The sequence below is a fragment of the Camelus dromedarius genome, chromosome 15 (genome assembly GCF_036321535.1).
Source record: "Camelus dromedarius isolate mCamDro1 chromosome 15, mCamDro1.pat, whole genome shotgun sequence".
Lineage (NCBI taxonomy): Eukaryota > Metazoa > Chordata > Mammalia > Artiodactyla > Camelidae > Camelus > Camelus dromedarius.
The window spans coordinates 22,176,543-22,198,814 of NC_087450.1; the positions used below are offsets into that span (position 1 = coordinate 22,176,543).

The following is a 22,272-nucleotide window of genomic DNA, read 5'->3' on the forward strand; positions in this document are numbered from 1 at the left end:
GATTAAAAAATAAATTTTAAAAGCAGCCAGAAGAGAGACAGAGGATTAATGATAAGAATACCTACTAACTTCTAAAAAACACACCCAAGAAGACAGGAGAACAACATATTTAAAGTTCGGAATGAAAAATTCCATACCCAGCGAAGCCTTCAAAATGAAGGTGAGGGGCATCTGGTTCCAGACAAGAGAAATATTCTACTCTATACTTTCTGCTAATTATAACTAATGACTTTTGACAAAAAGGAACTAATAGAACATCCTCAAAGTTGTTTAATAGAAGGCGGACTGGATAGGGACATCAGGACTTGAAATGAACTAATCATGAGTCTTCCCTAATCCCCCTGTGCATCCAAACCTGGGCCATAAAGCAGCCTACAACCTGAAAACAACATGCATAGACAAAAAGAAAAAAAAAAAAGCCTGCTCTCTCCAAACAGTGGACCAGGGAGAAGCCAGGTCTACAGTACAGAACGCTCTGACTACACCTGCTCTACTCTAGGTGCACACCATGAAAGAAACCGCACCCCTCCCACTTCTGACCAGGTGCTGTGGAAACGGGTGAGTCCTATCAAGTACACCGCCCTGTGCTAATAATCAGGATGTGCACTTACTCCTCCCCACCAAGCACTAAGGAGACTAGAGTGGAACCCTGTCAACCAGACCATCCCCGCACTAACAAGGTGGTACCCTGCCCCAGGGTGTTATGGAAATTATGAGACAGCCCTGTCAACCATTCCAAAACTGTACTACTGAGGTGGCACACTTCCCTCCTTACCACGTACTATGGAGACCAAAGGGCAGCACCCTGTAGACTATCCTTCCCTGCATTAACACAAGCAGAAACAGTGCCTCCATCCCTCACCCCAGACTCTGTACTGTGCAGCAGAGCCCTACACCGACAGTGCCCACGCTGCATTAAGCAGACATCGGCAAAGAGAAAGTAAACCTCTGCTTCCCACTGGCCTCAAATACTGCAGGGAGGAGCCCTACTGACCATCACTACCATGCATTAAGGACTGCAAAGAGGCGGCATTCCACATCCTCCTAACTAGAAAACCTTGCTGTCAGTAATTACTGGATAGACGGACAACAAGGTTAGGTCACACAAACCAATGGGATTTAACCATTATTTATAGAGCACTCCACCCCAAAATAGGAGAATACATGTTCTTTTCAATTGCAATTGGAATATTCACCAAGATAGACCTTACCCCGGGTTATGAAATAAACCTTAACAAATTTAAAACAAAGTTATACAAAGTATGTTCTCAGACAATAATATAAATTAGAAATCAATAACAGAAAAACCTTTAAACACTTGGAAATTAGGCAGCACACTTCTAATAACTAAAGCATCAAAAGAAGTCTCACAGGAGAGTACAAAATTAAAATACAATATATAATGATTTATGGGATGCAGTTAAAATGGAATTTAGTAGGCCCTTTATAGTGTTAAGTAATTTTATTAGGAAAAAAAAAGTTTCACATCAGTAGCCTAAACTTTTCACCTGAAATAGAAAAAGGAAAATAAATAAATCAAGCTAAAAGAAAGAAAAGGAAAATCTCCAAATATATGAAAAAAATTTAAAAACTCTTCTGACGGGGTCAAAGAACCCAAGAGGAACTTAAAACTAAATGAAAATGAAAACATAATATATCAAAATATATGGGACATGGCTAACACAGTGTTAGAAGGGGAATCTGTAATACTAAGTACTTATATTAGAAGAGTCTCAGTTCAATAACTGAGGCTTGTTTCCACCTCAAGCAATTAGAAAGAGAAAATAAATACATAGCAGAATGAAGGAAATAAAAACAAGAGCAGGAATCAATGAAACTGACAAAAGAAAAATAGTAAAAAAAAACAAAAAAAAAACCCAAAAAAGCTAGTTCTATGAAAAGACCAATAAAATTGATAAACCTGGCCAAAAAAGAGAGAAAACATAATAAACTACTGATATTTGTAAGCATATTACTATAAGCTTCAATCTCATTTAGAGGATTTATATAAAGGAATATTATGAACAGTTCTACACATAACAATATAATGACTTAGACAAAAATTGACCAATTCTTAGAAAGCCACAAATTATCAAAACTACCTCAAGATGAAATAGATTAGGGGTTGGTAAACTGTGGTCTGCAGGCCAATTTTGTGACACTAGAAAATTACATGGAATTCAAATTTTTGTGCCATAAATAGTTTTGTTGAAACTCAGCCATACTCACTTGTTTACCTACTGTACATGATGCTTTTGCACTACAGTGCAGAGTTGAATAAAACAGAGACCATATGGGATCTGTAAAACCTAAATATTTACTGTCTGGCTCTTTACAGGAGAGTCTGCCCACTCTTGAAATAGATGATCTGAATAGTCTTAGCAAAAAAATTGAATTCATAGTTAAAAAGGAAAAGAAATTTCCAGGTCCAGATGGTTTTACTGGAGAATTCTCTAAAATATCTAAAAAGAAATTCTATTCATTCTCTTCCAGAAATTAGAAGATCTCTCAACTAATTTGTGAGGCCAGCAATACCTGGTTACAAAACCAGACGAAGACAATAAAATGAAAACTACAGACCAGTAGTCTTCATTAGATATGCAAACGTTCTCAACAAAATACCAGCCAACTGAACGCAATGACATATGAAAAGAATAATACACCACAGCCAAGTGGGGTTGATTCAAGGAATGTAAGATTAGTTCAGTATTCAAACACTGATCAGTGTCATCCACCATGGTAATACCATAAAGACGAAACATCAGATGATCATATTAATTGATACAGAAAAAGCATTTGACAATATTCAACACCCATTCATGGTAACTCTTAATACACTAGGAATGGAGAGGAGCTTCATCAACAGCTTTATCAAAGAATATCTACCAAAAATCTACAGTTAACATCACACTAAACAGTGAGAGGCCAAAAACTGGAAACAACTCACATGTGTTCTTCAACACTACGTCCATACCTCAGAATGCAACTTAGCAATAAAAAGGAATCAACTATCAGTACATGCAAAATTTGGGTGGCTGTGACAGGTGTTATGGTGAAAGAAAGCCAGTCTCAACAAGTTACACAGTCTATAATTTGATTTATACTGACGTGCCCCAAATGGCAAGATTAGTGATGCAAACAGACCAATGCTTGCCAGGATTTAGGACTGGGGAGATGGTGTCACTATAAAGCAACATGAATATCAAGTTACCATTATCAGGAATGAAAAGTTACCAGTATCGGGAATGAATACTGAAGATGTTAAATGCATAATAAGAGAATATCATGAACTATATAGAGCTGACAAATTTGACAACTTAGATGAAATGACAAATTTCTTGGAAGATCAAATTACCAATCCTGACTCAAGAAAATCTAATTATCACTACTATCTGTGATAGAGAGTAAATTCATAATTTAAAATTTTATTCCAACAAAACTCTAGACCTAGATGGTTTTCTTGCTAAATACTGTCACTTATGAAAAACAAGTCTTATAAAAACATCTTCTGAAAAGGCACTTCCGTCTCATGTAACTTATATAGAGACCAGAAAACAAAACCATACAAGGATACTATGAGAAGAGAACTACAGACCAATATCTATCAATATAGATATAAAAATCCACAATAGAAAAATAGCAAATTGAATTCAGTATGACAACACATAATGACTAAGTGGGTTTTATTCCAGAAATAAAAGGTTAACATTCAAAAATCAATGTAACTCCTTATAATAGTAAAGGAGAAAAATCATATGATCATCTCAACAGATCACAAAAAACAACTTATTACCCATTTATGACTTAAAATTATTCTCCAGCAAACTACAAATACACTGAAATTTCCTCAGTGTGAGAAAGAGCATTTAGGAAAAACCTACAGCTAACATCACACTTAATGGTGAAGGAAAGAAGAGAGGTCCCTGAGGTCAGGAACATAACAAGGATGCCCACTCTCATTACTTGTATTGAATGTAGCATCAGGGGTCCCAGCAGCTGTAATAAGACATAAAAGAAGTAAATGAAAGGCATACATCTTGGAAAGGAAGAAGATTCTATTGACAGACAACATGACTGACCATGCAGAAAATCCTAAGAATACAAAAGAACTACTAGAACTAACAAGTGAATTTTAGGAAGGTCCCAAGACACGAGGTCAGCATACAAAATCAATGTATTTCTATATACCAATAAATAAATGGAATATGAATTTTTTTAAAATGACATTTACAGTAGGATTAAAAACCAAAATATCTGGAGATAACTTTTAATGTGTAGGATATCTACACTAAAAGCTACAAAACGTTGAAATAAATTAAAGAAGATCTACATAAATGGAGAAAAGTATTAGGGTTATGCATTGGAGGATTCAGTGTTGTTGGGATTTCTTCCCCTGATACTGATCTTTAGATGTGGTATAGTATCAATTAAGATCTCATTGTGCTGCTCAGTAGAAATTGACAAGATGATTCCTAAGTTTTATGGAGGGGACCAGGACCTAAAATGGCTATGGCACCTTTGAAGAAAAAAAAGGGGCTGAAGGACTTAAACTACCCAATTAAACTACCTAATTTCACAACCTGCTATAAAGCTATAGTAATTGGTGCAGTACGGTTTGGGTTTAAGGACAGACAAATAGATTGATAGAAAAGAGAATCCAGAAATAGTTCCATGCTTATACAGTCAGCTGATTTTTGAAAAAGGCCCCAAAGAAATTTAATTAGGAAAAGGAAAATCTTTTAAACAAACAGAGCTGGGGTAACTGGCTTTTCTCTATGCAAAAGAATGAATATCAACCCTTACCTCACATCATACCCAGCTTGTTTGAGATGGCTCATTGACCCAGACATGAAAGCTAAAACTATAAACCTTCTAAAAAGTATACAGCAAAATAACTCTGTGACCCTGAGGTAGGCAAAGATTTCTTAATTTTTTTTTTCTGTAAAGAAACCTAAGGAAAAAAAAAACTGATAAGCTGAACTTCAAATAAAAAAATTTCTGCTCATCAAAGACACTTAAATAAACAAATAGGCAGGCTGCACACTAGGAGAACATTTCCACAATATAGATACTGGACAGGAGACTTACATGTGGAATATAGAGAGAATTTCTACAGCTTAATAAAAAGACAATCATCCAAACAACAATGGACAAAACACTTGAAAAGATATTTCACAAAAGAAGATATATGAATGGGCAGTCAGCAGGAAAAGGTGCTCACAATTATTAGTCATCAGGCAAATGATAATTGGAATCACCATGAGACACTAATACACACACACTGGAGTGGCTAAAATTAAAATAACGACTGACAAACTCCAAATAATGGGGAGGATGTGGAGTGCCTGGAACTCACATACATTACTGGTGGGAATATAAGATGGGAAGTATTTGTCAGCTTTTTACAAAGTTAAACATATATCTGCCCTATGACCCAGCAATTCCACTTCTCAGGACAAACAAAACATGTCCATAGAAGGACTTGCATCAGAATATTCATAGCAACTATATTCATGGTGGCTACAGCCAGGTGCAGCCCAGGTGTCCACTAACAGGAGAATGGATATGCAAATTATGATGTAGTTATACCACGGAGTACTACTCAACAAGAAAAAGAACAAATGCAAGAGTGTGGGTAAATTTCAAAAATAACATGCTGAGAGGAGGAAGCCAGACACAGACTATATGAAGAGGCAAAACTAATCTAGTGGTAAAGTCAGAATATCAGAAAAGTGGTTGTTTCCGGGAGAAGGGGACTGACATGACAGAAAAGGAACAAAGAACCTTCTGGAGTAATAAAATCTACACACACCTATTGCATTGCCGCCCCAATGAAAATGAATCCATTTCTTTGCTTGCAACCCGGTCATCAGTATTTTTATAGTCCTGCCTCCCTCCACACACAGGTGATACTGGTGCACATTAAAGGCTGAAAAAGGGCACTCAATCTAAATTTTGTCACGAAGTGATATCTGACTTTGATTTTATAAATGGGAACTATAAAAAGTGTCCATTTGAAGTAGATTCCTTCATATCAACTTAAAAAATAAAAACAAAACAAATGATGCTACAGTTGTTCTGTATCAGAGTAAATGCAAGATTCCTGTTAGTACTAAAAAAAGCATTTCTCTCTAGATAAACTTGTATGCTTGCTGGTTAGAGGAGACATGTCTAACTTGTATGCTTCTAGTTTTTGCCTTGGCTGCCCAGAAGTTCAGAGCCAAATTCAATGCTCAGTTTAGTGATTAACATCCCAACTGCTTGATTAACCAGTTTTTTTTCAGGGGTTGGTTAGAGAGGCTTGGGAGATAGAAGGTGGGGGCATTAAATTATCTTGTTCCATATTGTAAATGACCTCAAATCATTTGGGGAAAATGATGTGTAAATTATATATAAAATGTTGGCCATTTGGAAAAACATTTTTTTCATTGCAGGTATAAATACCTTGCATGCTTCTCTTTCTTGTCAAAAAGGGTTAGATTAAGAAAGGCTTTTGGTGTTGCTTGAATGAGTCATCTGCTAAAGGTGAGTCACCAGACAAATGATGGAATAATATAAAAAATACATCATTTAAAAATACAGCCATACTGACAGAGACACTCTCACATTGGATTATGAGTTAGACTGGAAGAACCAGTCTAATGTAAAAGTCTAATGCAAAAGTATGGAATATGAGGAGTCACTTATGGATCAAAGGAGGCATTAACAATTTCAGCGCACATTACATTCTCAGGCTAAAGAAAGAAATCAGATCTGTATGCAGATGTGCTCACTGTCATTCTGTTTCTATGATAACTTGGCTGCTTTGATTTTATCCACTGGATAGGGTATTTTCTGTCCTTTCTCATTTAACAAAACCTTGGCCCCCAAGAGAAAATAAAACGTCCTCACTCCCAAAGGGCATATCCGAATTTAACACTAAGGGAGAAGTCGGCAGCGACAGCAGCACACCTCTCACCTGCGGCGGGTCACGGCTGGGCAGCCCCGAAGGCTCCTCCTCTCCCTGAACTCTTCTCCGCGCTGCGCAGGACTCGGCACTTCTCTCACTGGGGCCTTGTTTTCCTATTAACCTATTTTGCATCTGATTGACTTGCTTTGTTGTAGCCTTTCGTGAATCAACCTGTTGATACAGAGTAAGTAGTAATATATAATGAAAACTTTCGACACTTATAAAAAAAAATGCATTCATGTCCAGATTCTTGAAAATTCTGTACTTGCCAAGCTTTGAAAAAAAAAAAAAAGGAAGAAGTAAAGAGGAAACCAACAAATGGAAGTCAGAGAAAAATATAGTCGTTGGCAAGATCCAAGCCTTCTCTCATCAGTAGGACAAGACCAATTAAAATTAGTGTCACTGTTGTGCACTCCTTAGAAATTATCTCTACAGATAACTTGCTTATTGAAAACGGCATTTTTACAGAAAACTGTCACATTTTAAAACTGCACATGAATTCATTATTAACCTTTGCTGGGAGTAGATCCAGTACATCTTTTTAGTTTAAATTCTTATTAATTAGAATCTTAGTCTTCTATCACTGCAGTGAGCCTAATTAATGTGAACATATGAAAGGTGCTTACGATGTTGCTTACTTTCTTACACAGGTAATTTAACCTTTGAGCAGATGGATAACAGTCCATGTCATCTAATACTGTGTACCAGTATCAGAGGTTAAATTCTATGAGCTTGCTGTCTCTAAGGTTTCTTTTTCACACCATGGTGTTATCTGGGGGATGACTGACTCTCAATAACCTTGAAGTAGACACAGAAATAGGAGGGCAGATCCCACAATACAGTTGGAAGATTGAAAGCCACAGTGAAGATCCTTATGTGAACTATTTGTTCAGCAGCTTCATGTTTACAGCAGCTGGAAGTGCCATCACCTTTTTTCATGGGTTAAATAGGGGGCAGAAGACAGGAACAGCACGAGGGGAAATAATGGAGTAGCCAGTGCCGAACTGGAGAATGAATTACATCGGCGGGGCAAGCAGAGCCTTAATTTGTAGTCTCAATTTTTAGCTTCTATTGCCAAGTGTGTTCACTCCTTCCCTTTAAAATATGCTGGTGTTTTGTGGCTAGGTCTAAGTTGTCACAACACCATTCTTTATCCACTCCTCCTCCCTGATCCAAGCTTCTCAAAGGATAGCAAAGCCACTGCTTCTCAGTAACCTGAAAATTGGAATTGCTTTCTGATCACTCAGGGGTTCTTTATTTCTACCTCTCAACTCCTAGGAAAATCCATGTGTAACCACCTTCTGAGCCAGTTTTCCACTGAAGTCATCTTGGTAATAGATGCCCATCATACCGCTAGTGTGAAACAAAGGGTTTCCCAAGGCTGCAGTACACGGTTCTACCCTAATCAAATGCTGGCTTGCCAATCACTATGAAATGTGTTCTGCGATATAAAGGATTCGTTGAGATATTAATTGAGGTTTTTAGAGCCTCCTATATGCGAGGCACTTGAGGCATAACAGTTTTTTGGCCTAGGAGCTTCTGATATACAAACAAAATTTGGTCTAATGTATTCAGTCCTTTTTGAGGCCTCCTGGATCTCCTGTCAGTTGGCTGGATGGTTAAGTTGTGCTGCCATGAGCACTTCTAGCTAATAACCAAAATGATACCCAGTTTATGGAAAATTTCTATTTCTAGGGAAACTTTTAAAATGGTAAGTGAAGTGGGATGATGAAGTTTAACTCTTAATTGTGAACAGAGTAAAACTTGTTCTTAAAGATATAAAAGTAAATATAGAAAACACGCCAGGCACCCCACATCATCAAATAGAAAGATACTCTCCAAACCTGTGTCATTTTCAAGACAGTGGCTATTCAAATAAGGTACTTTTCATTTAATTTTCCATTGGCATGCCACCCTGTTCTACAAAATAAGCAATATTTTTGGACTCCTAAAGCAAAAATGTGCTTATAATTAAGAATTTATATCCTCTTTCTCACACATAGAAAATAAATATAAAAACAAGTTTAACAGAACTATTTTTGAGAATTAAAGCTCAAGAAAGAATTCTGTAAATTTTTAAGTTCAATACAAAGATTACTACTACCGATAATAATATATTCACCCTTGGACTTGCCATGTGAACCCTCAGATCTAGGGTGAACTAACTTTCCGCCTGAAACATAGGACAGCTTGAACACTTTAACCATGACCCCGCAGCTACTCCTCTGCCAGGTAAAGCATGTAGGGAGGATGGCTCATCATGCGGCTGTCGATAACCATTATGCTATGGATTCAGGTATCAATACAAGGAGGGAGATACTGATAAACTGATAAAGGGATCCAGCACCGTGGAGGAAACACCTTATTCAAGGGTTCAGCTGGGGCCTCCAGGAATGCTAGTTCCCAGCATGGCTTCAGCATTTTCCTCTGGGAATCCTAGAGCTTTGGCTCACCTCGATAAGCATTCTAACTGAATATGGTTTCCTTCAGTGAATTCTGGACATTAAATCCAGTGGATGGGATAGCTGGACTGTGGTGGCCCTGACGACAGATTCCTGTAATTTGGCAAAGCTACCTCAGGAGCCGTCAGAACCACTGGCAAGTAACTGCAGCTACACTCAGCTACACCGCTCATTTCAATTGAGGCAAATACCCCCAAAGATTTGCTTTTCAGAAAAAAAAAAAAACAATGTCTCTACCATCTGGAGAGTTTAACATCAATAATGTATTTGAGGACTTCAAGAAGAAGGCTCAGTAATAGAGAACAGTTTATGGTGCCCAGTAAGTAAAGCCCGGTGTTGGAAAAATACCTCATTTTTCTTTTGTGAAAAGATGCTGTTTGTTGAGATTCTTATGGTGATATGCTATTTTCTAATACCTAACCAAAACATATTTTTGTTATAACTGCTAAATTTAAAAGGCACAAAACACTTATACTTAGGAAAATAACACTAAAAAAATTAAACATTTAAGACTTTCCTTTGAATACTCAATTGTAGAAACATTTTATTAGAGGCTAAATGTTTTCAGGCCCACTGACTTCTTTTTAAGTATCTTTATCCATAAAGTACAAGTCCAGAGTTCATTCTTTATTCTCTTAAATAACTAGATCCATGTACAGAGTAATTAGAAACGTCTTTAGCTACTAACAAAGGGAGTCTGTCTAAAAAGAGAGAAATGTGTGGCTATGTGAGTGAAACTCATTCTGGACTTAAAAATGATTTTGTTATGGAAGTAATTAGTTGTGGAAACTATCCTGTACTTGTATCATTTATACTGTCATACTTTGCTTTTGATCATTTTCAAGTTTGGTTTTTGCAGCATTACAAAATCTGTAAACTTTTAAAATAAAAATTAAGATATTTAAGAGGTTTGTTCACATATGGTAAGCCTATATTTTATACTGTAATTATTAAATATATTAGTGTACTCAAAATACTCAAGAAATAAAGTCATTATTCAATAAATATCAATCTGCTTTGAAAAATATCCCCAGTTCATCTTACTGTCTATAATACTGAGGTTGATCATATGGTTAACAGATATTAAGGTCTTAGGAGTGCATATTATTCTTAGTGTTAAAGTGCTGCAATCAAAAGGGAAAAATAAAATATTTTCGACTGAATCTCATTGGAAAAATGTTTTACTTTCTATCTCTGCATATAAAAATGTTTTCACAACAAACATCCTTTGAATTTGATGAAACTGAAAATTCTGGTGGATAATAATTAGAATTTTATATCAGAGGATATAGCTATCGGTTTTTAAAATGGCTTCTTTTATATTTCAATTAAGTTTATGAAACTGAAAAACTACAAAGAAGGAAAAATCTACTTAAATTAGCGTAGATTAAGTGATGACCATTATTGCAAGGGGAATACGACGTCAAGGAAATAGCTCTTTGTTTTGTTGCAAAAGTGATAAAAACACAAAAGTCAATAAAACTGTTAAAATAAGTCTCAGTAATTACCAAGATCAAAATCCAGTGGCTTTTTATTAAACATGAACTTTTGTTCTGCCTTCTGCAATACGTAAATAGTGCTGACAATTGGTTTGTGAGGCACTTGCTACAATAAAATGTAATTGTATCATGAGAGAAAGGTGACAATCAGGAGATCATGAAAAAATTACATATTCTCACTGGTAGTTAATTAGCCATGCAAAACCTCCTCAAACAGATATTCTCTTCTATTAGGAATGATTACTATGCAGGCCTACAGATGTCAATACCACAGTCATTCAAATACTTCTTTCCCTACTAATTGAAGGTTGTAAAGCTCTGGTGCCAAGGTTTTGCTTCCAAAGAGCTAATTTATGACTAGAAGGATATTTTATGTCTTCAGTTGCAGCAGCTACAAAATTCAGCAAATCAGAACCATCTGTGCACTGATACTTGACTCACCATTCATCTAGCAGCCTATCAGTCACATTAGTTTGCATCCTGCATTCTTGGCTCGTGAACACTTGTGATGATCCAAAGTTCATAAGAAATATTAAAAATGAATGGCATCCTGACCCTACCTTATTGTACAAGCATCAGGGAAAAAAGCCCTATTTTTTTTTTTTTAAACATATGAGCAGTGTCAAGGTGGGGTTGGATATTTAGCTGCCTGTCCAGTAATGTTGCTGAGAGCAGTCTCAGGTTTCCCCCACCCTCCTAAAAAAATGTTTCCTCTTAATTATTTCGTATTGTTTCAAGTTCTAATTCTTTTTTTTCTTAATGTTGCTGTGAGGGAGTCAGTTGGAAGACAGAGTAAAGGAGAAGTAAATTGAAAGTAACTTTTTTTTAAAAAAAGAACTGTTTCTATAGATTGAAATATCTGCACATACAAATAATTGGTTAAATCTAAGAATATTACTACCACCACCAAATTATGGCCAAACGAGTATGCAAAAACAGAGGAGTGACTAAAGAAAATCCGAAGAAAAGCAGCAAGAAAAGGCTTTCATGAATGAAGTCGGGTTGGCCTTTGATCTTACCTGAGACCTGCCTCTCTGACATCAGTGAGTCCTTTAGTTCTTTCAGATGCACAAGAGGACACAGATCCTTTTTTTTTCTAAGAGACAATAGGTCAAAAGAACTTTCCACAAAATTTCTTGAAGCTGAGTTAGGAGATACGCGAATTAAATATACTAAGCAAGAAACAGGGTTGTCAGACTCGTTTTGACACCTAAAAAACTTCATTTGGTAGAAAAGCTTCACAGAAGGTAATTCCAGGGACAGTTACTTACCTTTGGATTGTTTGGAGCAGGCATATTTAAGCTCTCTTCTTTAGTGGAAAACTCCAGTGGTCCTAATGGCATTCCATCTGGATTCAGAATTTTCCTGAGCATTTGATAGTTTGGCTTTTCATCGTATGCTAAATCACGAGCACACAGCAAATACTGCGCTATTTCACCTGTGAAGTATCACATTTTTTCAGTATGTCATTCATAATTGGCAAGAATTGTCAAGACTCCAATATCCGCAAAATCTCGGTTGTTTTTTCTCTTACACATGCGTGCACTCACATCCACACACACACCTTGAAGAAACTAAGAATGAACAATTCGATGAAAAGCACTTTTTAAATAATACCCTCAAAGGACTGGAATACAGTGACCTACAGATTTGATAAGATGGGGGAAACTGGTGGGTTTCTTTTTTTCCCCCACATATCTTTGTTGATATGTTTACAATTCATTAATCTTATCAAGGGAAGCAAATATTTAAAATCATAGTGATTTTGATTTATGGGGTGCAACAACTAAGAACTACATGAATAATATAATAGACTAATCATGCTTCATAACTTTTCATGTTGAAGTTTTTAAAATTCAGTTAAAAACAAGTGTTACTTATTATAAACCTCCTTAAAGGAAAAAAAAATCATTGTAAATTTTAATTAAGGCTTTGATTTAGAGATTACAACAGTATATTTAGAAATGACCTTGAATTCTACATTTTTAGCTGTGACTGACTTTAGAATTTGCCAAACCTCACTCAAATCCTCCATACGTAGCTAGCCCAGTGCAATGACCACACAGTCTTCCTGATTTAGAGCACAAGGATGAAAAGCTGCCACCTTTTTTTCTCTAACATAATCCCTTCCCTAGAATGATATATTAACTCTTGCCCCATGAAAAAGTTGTGAATGAGAAACTTTAATACAGTACAAGTGGAATCAGTAACCAAAACTTACAAACATAGCCGCTTAAAGCATAGTTGACGTTTTTTTTTCAGGTGGAGGTTCAATCTGAGATACAAGTAAGTGATCATACTGTACACTGTTTAAAAATTGGCCTGTTTTCATTTGTTCACAGAGACATTTAGATACGTCATAACCTAGTTTTTACAAGCCTTTCCTCTTCAAAAGCTTATTCCTGACCCAGACACAAGTTCCTCTGTCTCACTGAGTTGTTTATGTCCTACGGCGGGGAAACCTGCGAAGCTTCCTGGGCTGGCACAGTGGCTTCCTAAGCCTTCACTTCCCCTCCAGGCCGACCTCCACTCGAGTGGGCAACAGCAGACACACTGGCTTTCACTCCCTCCAGGAAAAACCCCACAGGAAGCAGTCATCATCTCTCCCCCCGAGGAAAGTCAGAGAGTGACAGTTTACGCTGTCCACAGCTGTCTTCTAGGAACATAAGGCTGTTGTGGCTAAAATGAAAACTCTTGGCTCCAGAGTTTTTTGATTGTGTTGGATGGTGTTGTGATTCTGCAACCTCCTTTTGTCCTCTCTGAGGTACAAGACGAATTTGTTATCAAGCATTTGCTCAACCAGATCTCTATTAACTAGCAAGTGCTGCTGCTTCATCACATTATAACTCATGCTTCCAGGAGCCCTTTTTGGGGCATCCAATTCCTGAAGAGACGATCAAAAAAAAAGATTAAATTCCACTTTACAATTTTAATATAAACACTCTGTTGTTCTCTGTCTCTTGCAAGACTGGTAAGCCCAGTTTGGCATATATGACATTTCTATTAACCCAAATCTCCCAAATGGAGAAGAGAGCTGAATTTGCTGGGTACACTTTTCACAAATCCCTGTTAGAAGACGACGGCAAACTCCTGGCACTCTAGCAGCCGTGCGGCAAAGCCTTCGTGGGGCTGGGCCTTGAAAAACCAAGGTACCAGTGAGGTGGGAGAGGCAGAAAAAGACAAGAGCCACCTCTGTTATAAATTTATTATTATAAGCCTGAAGCTTAGACTATCGGGATACAGTACTGGTTTAAATGTCAGCCTTTCAAGATCTGGATTTATTAATGAGGTACACCTTTTAATTTACTAACATATTTCCAGAGCTATAAAACAAAATGCTTTGAGTAGTACAAAATTAGGATATTCTTGAATCCCCTGCTTTTTAAGCTAGTGAAATGCCAAGTATCATCACTGACTATCATTTCAAGAGACAGAAACTTCTGAAACTTACTACACTGAGTTGGATGTGTATGTTGCAAACTTCTCAGCTGTTCTATTTCATAAAATATCTCAGTAACAGACCTTTTGTAAATCAGATTAATTTTCATGTTAGCAGTACCCACTCTAAGCACAGCCAACTAACTTGAGATCCTCAGTTAATAAAGTTTTGGCATTTTGTGCTTTAGAAATAGAAATCTGCATTTTATAAATAATAGTATAGACTCAAATGGTTTGTACTGAAAAAGAGGAGCCTGGTACTCCTTCCGTCATTTCTTCCATCACTCAAATTTTCTTATCTCTAGCAACAGCAGTGCCCCAGAATATACACGGGCCCATGAGCAATTATCTTATACAATCCAGGGCTTCAGGTCTTTTTTTCTAATCCTAAACTGAACAGTTACCTTTCGTGCAGGAAGGACAGGAAAAGTAAGAGAAATACGTGATTAAAAAAAATTTTTAAACATCTTTCCTCTCGTTTTTGCTGTCCTATTGAGTGAAGCATAAGCTGTATGACTTGGTAAAAACACCAATGAGAATGTTAGCCAAAAAGGGTACTGGCATATTGACAGAGTTACTCAGTGCAGTTACATAAATGAAAAACTTTCATCTTGCAACCCATGCCCCCAGGTGAGAACACTGCTCTCCCGTCTGCCTCGCTTGGTCATAAGGAAAGGGACAACAGAGAGTGGGAAGGAGAAGGCTCACGCTGGGCGGACTTATGGGGCTTGGGAAACGGAGGTGGGAAAGCAGAACGGGGTGGTTCCTCTTTCTTCTCCTAAGGAAATGAAAATTGTGGTTTCTTGTCAAAGAAGGGCTGTAAATATGTTTAAGATGACTTAACTCTACTTTGAAACTCAGGTAGAAACTGACACTATTTGACCTTAGCTAGAGGGTCAGTTACATATTTACTCTCAGAAGTCAGGTAAAAGCTAACTCTGAAAATGCCTGCTGTAAGTGGAGAACAAGACACTCTGCTTCTCTGTCTCCAGGAGAAAGCAAGCCTGACAGCAGAGGCGGGCTCTTTCTGCAAGACAGTCTAACTCGGCTGTTACATTGGTGCTGAACAACATGCCACACGGCACTGGGCAGTTCTGAACTGACTTACTATTCTTACTGAAAATACTGTCAATTAAAGAATTCCAAAATGGTCCATACTAACATGTAAGAGAAAACCGTTTAACGAAATAGACCTCCGATTCCCAAGGACATATGCCTTTGCCAATCCCGTTTTTTTGATGGCTGTTCAGTCAGATTGTAACCCAGGTCAGAACAGCATTGAATGGTTTGGTTTTTTAAATTGTCAGTTGAAATTTTGTGCTTTAGAAATAGAAATCTGCATTTTATAAATAATAGTATAGACTCAAATGGCTTGTACTGAAAAAGAGGAACCTGGTACTCCTCCCATCATTTCTTCTATCACTCAAATCTTATCTCTAGTCTTTTCTTATTAGATAAACTTTATCTTCTTTCAACAATATATGGAGGAACAAAAACAAAAAGTCAGCTCTAGAAATACCAGATATGGCTGACCATTAAATCTGTGCATGGGTCCCAAAATGTGTGTCTAAAAGAAAACAGTGCATTCAACAGAGCTGAGAACTCTGCCTGAATATGTTCTTGCAGCATTCTTGTGTCCTGATGGAAACAGGATCTAAACATTCTCCTATCTAACAACCTATCCATAACCCTGAAGACATTCCTCCCACCTCTGTGGGAATGGGTGCAGCAAAAGCTACAAAACAGGAGTGACACATGTGACGGCTTGTAAATCACACAGAAGGTGGAAGTTATCATTTGACTTACTGCTTCCGGAAGGAGCCCATTTAAGCACTGACTCAGGGAGCTCATCCAGCAGACTAAAAAGAAATAGAGTAAAGCACAATTAATTTGTTTGCAATCTTGTAAATCGCTGTTTTGATTAGAAAACAAAACTCAAGTTCTGTGTTGGTGGGTCACTTGCCATACTTCTCTTCACCCACCTGGAATGGCTAAGAGGGTAAGTGGAGGGAAGCAATCCCTCAAGTCTCACTGACCAATTTTATATCCATCGCCTAGAAACTAAATGAGAATTACAGTATAAATGCTTTAACACAGAGTTTGTACATGTAGAAATGTACAAGTAGGGACACATGGTTCCCCCACCCCCTTAAAAACAAGAAAAAATACACAGAAAATTGTATCTGGACTTTCAGGATTTTCCCTCACCTGGTTACCACTGGGGTGGGCAAATCATTTAATTATTTATGTATACTGTTCTCCATTGGACAGTGTTTTATGCCATCCTATGATTTCACAAGTTAACAAGAAATATCCCCAACACAAAACAAAAAATCCCATTATTTTAGCACTTTCCAGTGTTTTAGACTGAACAAGTACAAATCTCTTAAGTTGCTTCAGCTACAAATACATAAACACTCAACTACAATTACTAACATGAATGTCTGATTCACAAACTCAGGCACAGGCAGAACTGCAGCAATAAATGCGCTGATCTAATATCACCCCATGTCAGGAAAACAAAGGGCGTGAGAGAGATACAGTATTATGGTTGAATACGCATGCATGCCTATATGGGAAGTCTCAGTGTTATGGCTTCTCAGCAAGTTGAATAAATTATGATTATGTATTACATAAGAAGTTTGAAAATGTCTACACCTCAGTTATATACACATATAAAATATGTCTTATACATATGTCTTAATTATAAGCTTTATGGTACAATATTAGCTTTACTGATCTATAGGGTTATATTAGTAGTCAAGTAAAAATGAAGATATTAATATATGTAAAGATCCCCAAAATATAAATGAGGGTTATATTTATTACCATTTTATTATTTACATGATACCCTATACACCATGTGGGCATGTTCCTTAGAGATGTCTACAATGAATGCATCTACATACTCATATTGATGAAAGAGTAAAATAATATTAGTTAAGTCTTATTAAAAGAAAAACATACATATGATCATTAGAAGTAAAATGCTATTCTTTTAGATAAAGTCTTTTATTCAAAGTAGGTAAACTAAGGTGGAAAATTTGGATGCCAAGACTGTTTACATATGCCCATTACTGTGCTTTGATCTGACCCATATATGGAAACATGTTAGTTACACGAGGGTTGTACGGACACATCGATCCCTGCAGTAAACACGTGGTGAGGTAGCTCTAATAAACTGACATGTAAATGTAGTTCATTTTGGGAAAGGGACTGGGATGATCAAGATTCCAAGTGGAGAACTATTTCAATATAATATATGTCAGTATTTACAAATGTAATCTGTATTATTCTGTATCTGCAAGCTAGCTTTTCTGTTAAGAACTGATACCACACTGAATTTGAAGACATTTCTATGGATCAGCCACCTCTTTTGGAAACTTCTGTGGTGACTCGCCCTACTTAAAACATAGCTGCTTTTTCCCACTGTGATACTGTATCTGTGGATAACTACTGTTGGACATATCTCGTCACAGAATGAAAAACTGGCTATGCTGTGCTGCGTGCAACTGACTTCTCCTTAGGCCTGATCAGTGAGAAAAACAGTGAAATAGTAACCCATTCTGCTCTCAGTCTAATCTAATTCTCATGCTAATGGAGTTTAGGTGATAAAAATTGAATGTGGAATACTAAAAGTGTTTTTTGTGGCTACAAGATGATCTCTTATATAAACACCTCATAAACAAATTTTGTTTGTTTCTTCCCTAAGAAACAAAACATACTCCCACCAACACACAGGATTAAGAAAAAGGTATGTTTCTTTCACTTGAAAAATATAAGCCCTATTTGTCCCATTTCACACTGTGGCTCTGCACGGTTAGTATCAATCACACCAAGCTCACACCACCTCCGTCTACTTGTACAATGCTAATTTGAAAATACTCCTTGAAAATACCACCACCTAGAATCTAAGCTTTGGAAAACACCATGTAAAGGAACAAATATTTCACTTCAAATTCTGTATTACAACTCACATACATGTGATTTCATAGGTGTTATATTCATGTCTGTAAGCTGTTTTATGTCTGTAAGCTGTTTGGTTTTGTAAAAAATATTTTTCAAAGTTAAGAAATTTGCTTTAGCTATCATTTGGTTGAATGGCAATCTTCTCTGGGAGGTTAACTCCCTTTAGTGTGTCCCTTCAGACCTGCTGCTGTACATGATGGAATACTTGAAAATCTGTACTTTGTTTTAGCAGTCTGGACAGCCACAGGGTCCTTCAGGTTCCGTTCCCAGGGCAGTTTCCCACATAACCACCGCAGCAGGCAGTAGCCGAGGATTTCAAGGTCACTTCGTCTGGACAGGGCTATAGGAATAAGCATTAAGAGAGAAAGAGGAGGGATAAGCGAGTTTTGAGAAATAGAGAAATCATTGAATGAACCACCACTGATGAAATATGAAAAAGCCAAATGGGCGATGTGTTTTGTTTGTTCAGCTGGAGTAAAACTTAAACGCCCAGGCATTTGGCCCCAGTCCACAGACAGAAAGTGACTTGTTGCTGTTGAAAGTAAGGGTCAGTTTCCTCACCTCCTCCAACTTCATCCTTCCTTAGTCTGGCCTGTCACATGAACTTGATCTCCATGGCCTCTGACATGATCCAGACAACCCATAACCTGGCACCAACACTTTCTCAAAGAGCCAAGCAGTAAAACAAAGAAATAAATGTCTGCAGCTAAATTGCTAACATATGTTCCAGGAAGTCCATGGGGTCTGCATTGGTCATGCAGAGACCCTTTGAGTGCAGACTAAACACTGATGGCCTTTCCTGCTCCACGCATACTAGTAGCATTTGAAATTGGAAGAATATGACAAAACTGCCATCTAGTGTGCAGTATTAAAACACAGATCAAAGTACAGGATAAAGTACGCCTCCTGTTTTGGGTACACGGATCTAAAATTGTAAAAATACTCTTTTCAGAACTAAGCAACACTAAGCTGAAATTCTGGTCAAATATCCTGAATAAAAAATATAAAGGTGAGGCAACAGTGCACAGGATGGGGCGGAGGTGGTGGGAAGTCGATTTTAAAGTCAAAGAGAGGCTTTCAGAATTTAGTATAACATGGCTTTTCACAAAAAAATGCAGTAAAAGAATATTTTTAGGCCAATATAAATATCATTTATATAAAGCTATTAAATGTCAAGACTAATCTTATCATAACTTTATGTATTTTTTAAAGTAACTGATTTCAAAGCATGGACAATGAAATGTAAGAAACATGTCAAATATAACAAATATTACTGAAATAATGATGAAAACACCAAACAAAATCCAACAAAATAAACTCATTTTTATAACCATTCCCAAACTGTTATAAAACAACAGGCTGGTATTTACATTTCTACCATTAGCTGAACTTTCATCTGTGTAGGGATATAAAATCTCCTAAGTGCAATATGTAGCTGTTAAACCTGCTGTAAACAGGTATCTTGTTTTATTATGTTTCATTAAATAAACTCAGAAAAGTCACTCAGTAAACTTATTTTTAATTTAAAAAGTCATCTACTGAGAACAATGCTGCTAGCAGATCATAACTACTTTTGGTCACTGTACGTAAGTTATTGTAAAAGCAGGAGACAAGGCCAGCTCTTGCACATACTCCATCTTGAGCGCTATCAGAGTATGGGATTATTACAGGCCCTTCAATCTAGTAAGATGCCACAGTCCCGTGGGTGCCGTCTAATTTCTGCACAAGCTTCAACAGTGTCCTAATGCAAGACCTGGCTCTCCTATTAAAATAAAAACACAATCTCTACCACACTGTTTTGGAGTGGTATCATCAGTAATAAATCTCCCATCAATAACGGAATGGTTCCATTTGTACAGATGTGTTCACAAGTCCCTTTTCCATTATGGCAGTTTCTGATTACCACCACTTAAAAAAAATTCATATCCTCTAATTTTAGAAAAATTATATTCTGGTACCTGTGTGGACAACATGAGCTACACACAAGAGGCCCTTTCAGGAAAAACAATCAGAATTAAAATGGAATGAACCTTCCCAGCCACTTCCCTCCACCCCCCAACTGAGGGATTAATTGATACGAAGCTGTAAGTAATGACAAGTCATTTAGATTTCTGAAGTCCATCTTTTCATAAACTGGTCTTCATTTGAAATAGCCCTTCGAGAGTTAACTTCATTTCGCTATTCTAGTTTGGTCTTACCTAATTAAAATACACTATCACATTTTTCAACCTTTTACTTATTTCCTTTCGCTGCACATGTACATTAATAACTATGATTAGGTAAACCTTTCACCACTGTTTCCACTAAGTTCTAAAGAAATACATGTAATGTTAAAAAAATATCCTGTAGTGACTCTTTCCCGCCATTAAACAGTGAGATGAAAGGACTAAAAATGTTTCCAAGTAAATACCTCTCCCTGAAATTCCCTTCTGCAGAAACAAAGTGCAAAGTTCGATGTGTTTCGGAGTTTAACTCAAAGACTCTCCCAGTGATTATGTCTTCCTTCTGTCTACTGTATACAGAAGAGTAATTTTAACATCTGTTAAATTAATTAAAAATAAATATTCTAGATGACAATATTAGCATCTCTGTGTGGGTATGTAATTAACACAATGAACTGATCGTGTATCTTTAAAATACATCATCAAAATATAGATGATATGAAAAATGGTAAGTGTTGAATCGAGGATAGAATATTTGGATATTTACTATATTATTCTATTATTTCCTGTATATTTGAAAACAATTAAATAAAATGATGAAAATAAAAAATAAGAATTGATCATAGTTGAAGAAGACTATTAATATCTATAATTCTTTTTAATTGGAAAGTTGAAATATTTTGTGGATTATATTTTGTGGAAAGTTGTGGATTATTTTGCTTCTGTGTAATTTGTATTTCTGTTTAATTTATTATCATGTATAAGGTTTTTCAGTTGTATTTGATAATTAACATAATTATTAACAGTGCATTTTCATATAGATTTCCTTAAAACAAAAATCATTTTTTACAGTACTACTGCTTAGAAATATAGCAAGATTTCATTACTAATATTTTTCTTCTACATTCTCTTGTTAGTTCCTAAATAAAATTTAGCATCTAATTTTTATTTAGCTTATTAATATGGAGCAATGTAAATGACTCTTTCCATTGAAAGCCTGTGGTGCTCTCAGTTGCTCAACAACTGTAAATGATAAAGTATTGCCAAGAGTAAGAGAAAAAAAAAAAGGCACAGGTAGAGTGAGACCTGAATTCTATTACACTAGAAAGCAGATTCCAGAAACAGCTGACACTAGAATGCATAATTAAAATGAAAACAATTGCTATGATTTATGGAGCTGCTACTGTGCCAGACACTCTAGCTGCTTTTATATTATCTAAGTTAATTATCCTAACAATAATATAAGTATCATTAACCCTGCTGATCAATAAGAAAATAGAGGCTCAGAGAGGTTAAGTAACTTGTTCAGTATCACAGAGCAAAAATTCACAGAGCTCTGTATTGAAATCCAAGTCTTTCAGAATCCAAAGCTAACACTCAATCTAATTACTTTGCCTCCATTGTTAGTTTTACTGTTATTTAAACAACATCACATATGCTACTTCTATAGTTAGAGAAGTACTTCAAGCAGGCATTTTCACTTAAAACACCCAAAGACAAACTGATGCAGAGACAGTTGTTTTGGCAAGGAATAAGTAAGCAGCAGATATTGAGGTCTTAGTTGCAGCACTACCAAAATTTTTCATCCAACTGTCCTTTCATGAAGCTGTTTCTTTCAAACTACTTCATTCTGATAAAGAAGAGTTAGTCTAGTTAAAACATTAATTCATAAAGTGTTAAATGGTCCTTCCAATCTGGTAAGAGAACAGAGAAGTTACACTGGAGAACTGGTCCTTATTCTCAAATCAGAGAGCAGTAAAATTATCTGGGTGTGATTCACCAAATGCAATGAA

At 36.5% G+C, this 22,272-nt stretch overlaps 1 protein-coding gene across 3 annotated transcripts in view; it reads right to left on the bottom strand.

Annotated features, from left to right (window-relative positions):
- The window catches only part of VRK2 (VRK serine/threonine kinase 2), a 95,629-nt gene that overhangs the window by 7,992 nt on the left and 65,365 nt on the right, over positions 1-22,272 (bottom strand). For 2 of the 3 annotated variants that reach the window (XM_064494474.1, XM_031467077.2), the window contains exons 9-12: positions 18,537-18,657; positions 16,155-16,207; positions 12,182-12,348; positions 6,959-7,120 (exon numbers count right to left, since the gene is read on the bottom strand). In XM_064494474.1, coding sequence (XP_064350544.1) covers positions 6,959-7,120; positions 12,182-12,348; positions 16,155-16,207; positions 18,537-18,657 — 503 coding nt within the window. Of the gene's footprint in view, positions 1-6,951; positions 7,121-12,181; positions 12,349-16,154; positions 16,208-18,536; positions 18,658-22,272 lie in introns of all 3 variants that reach the window. The other variant, XM_031467078.2, reaches the window with a different exon arrangement.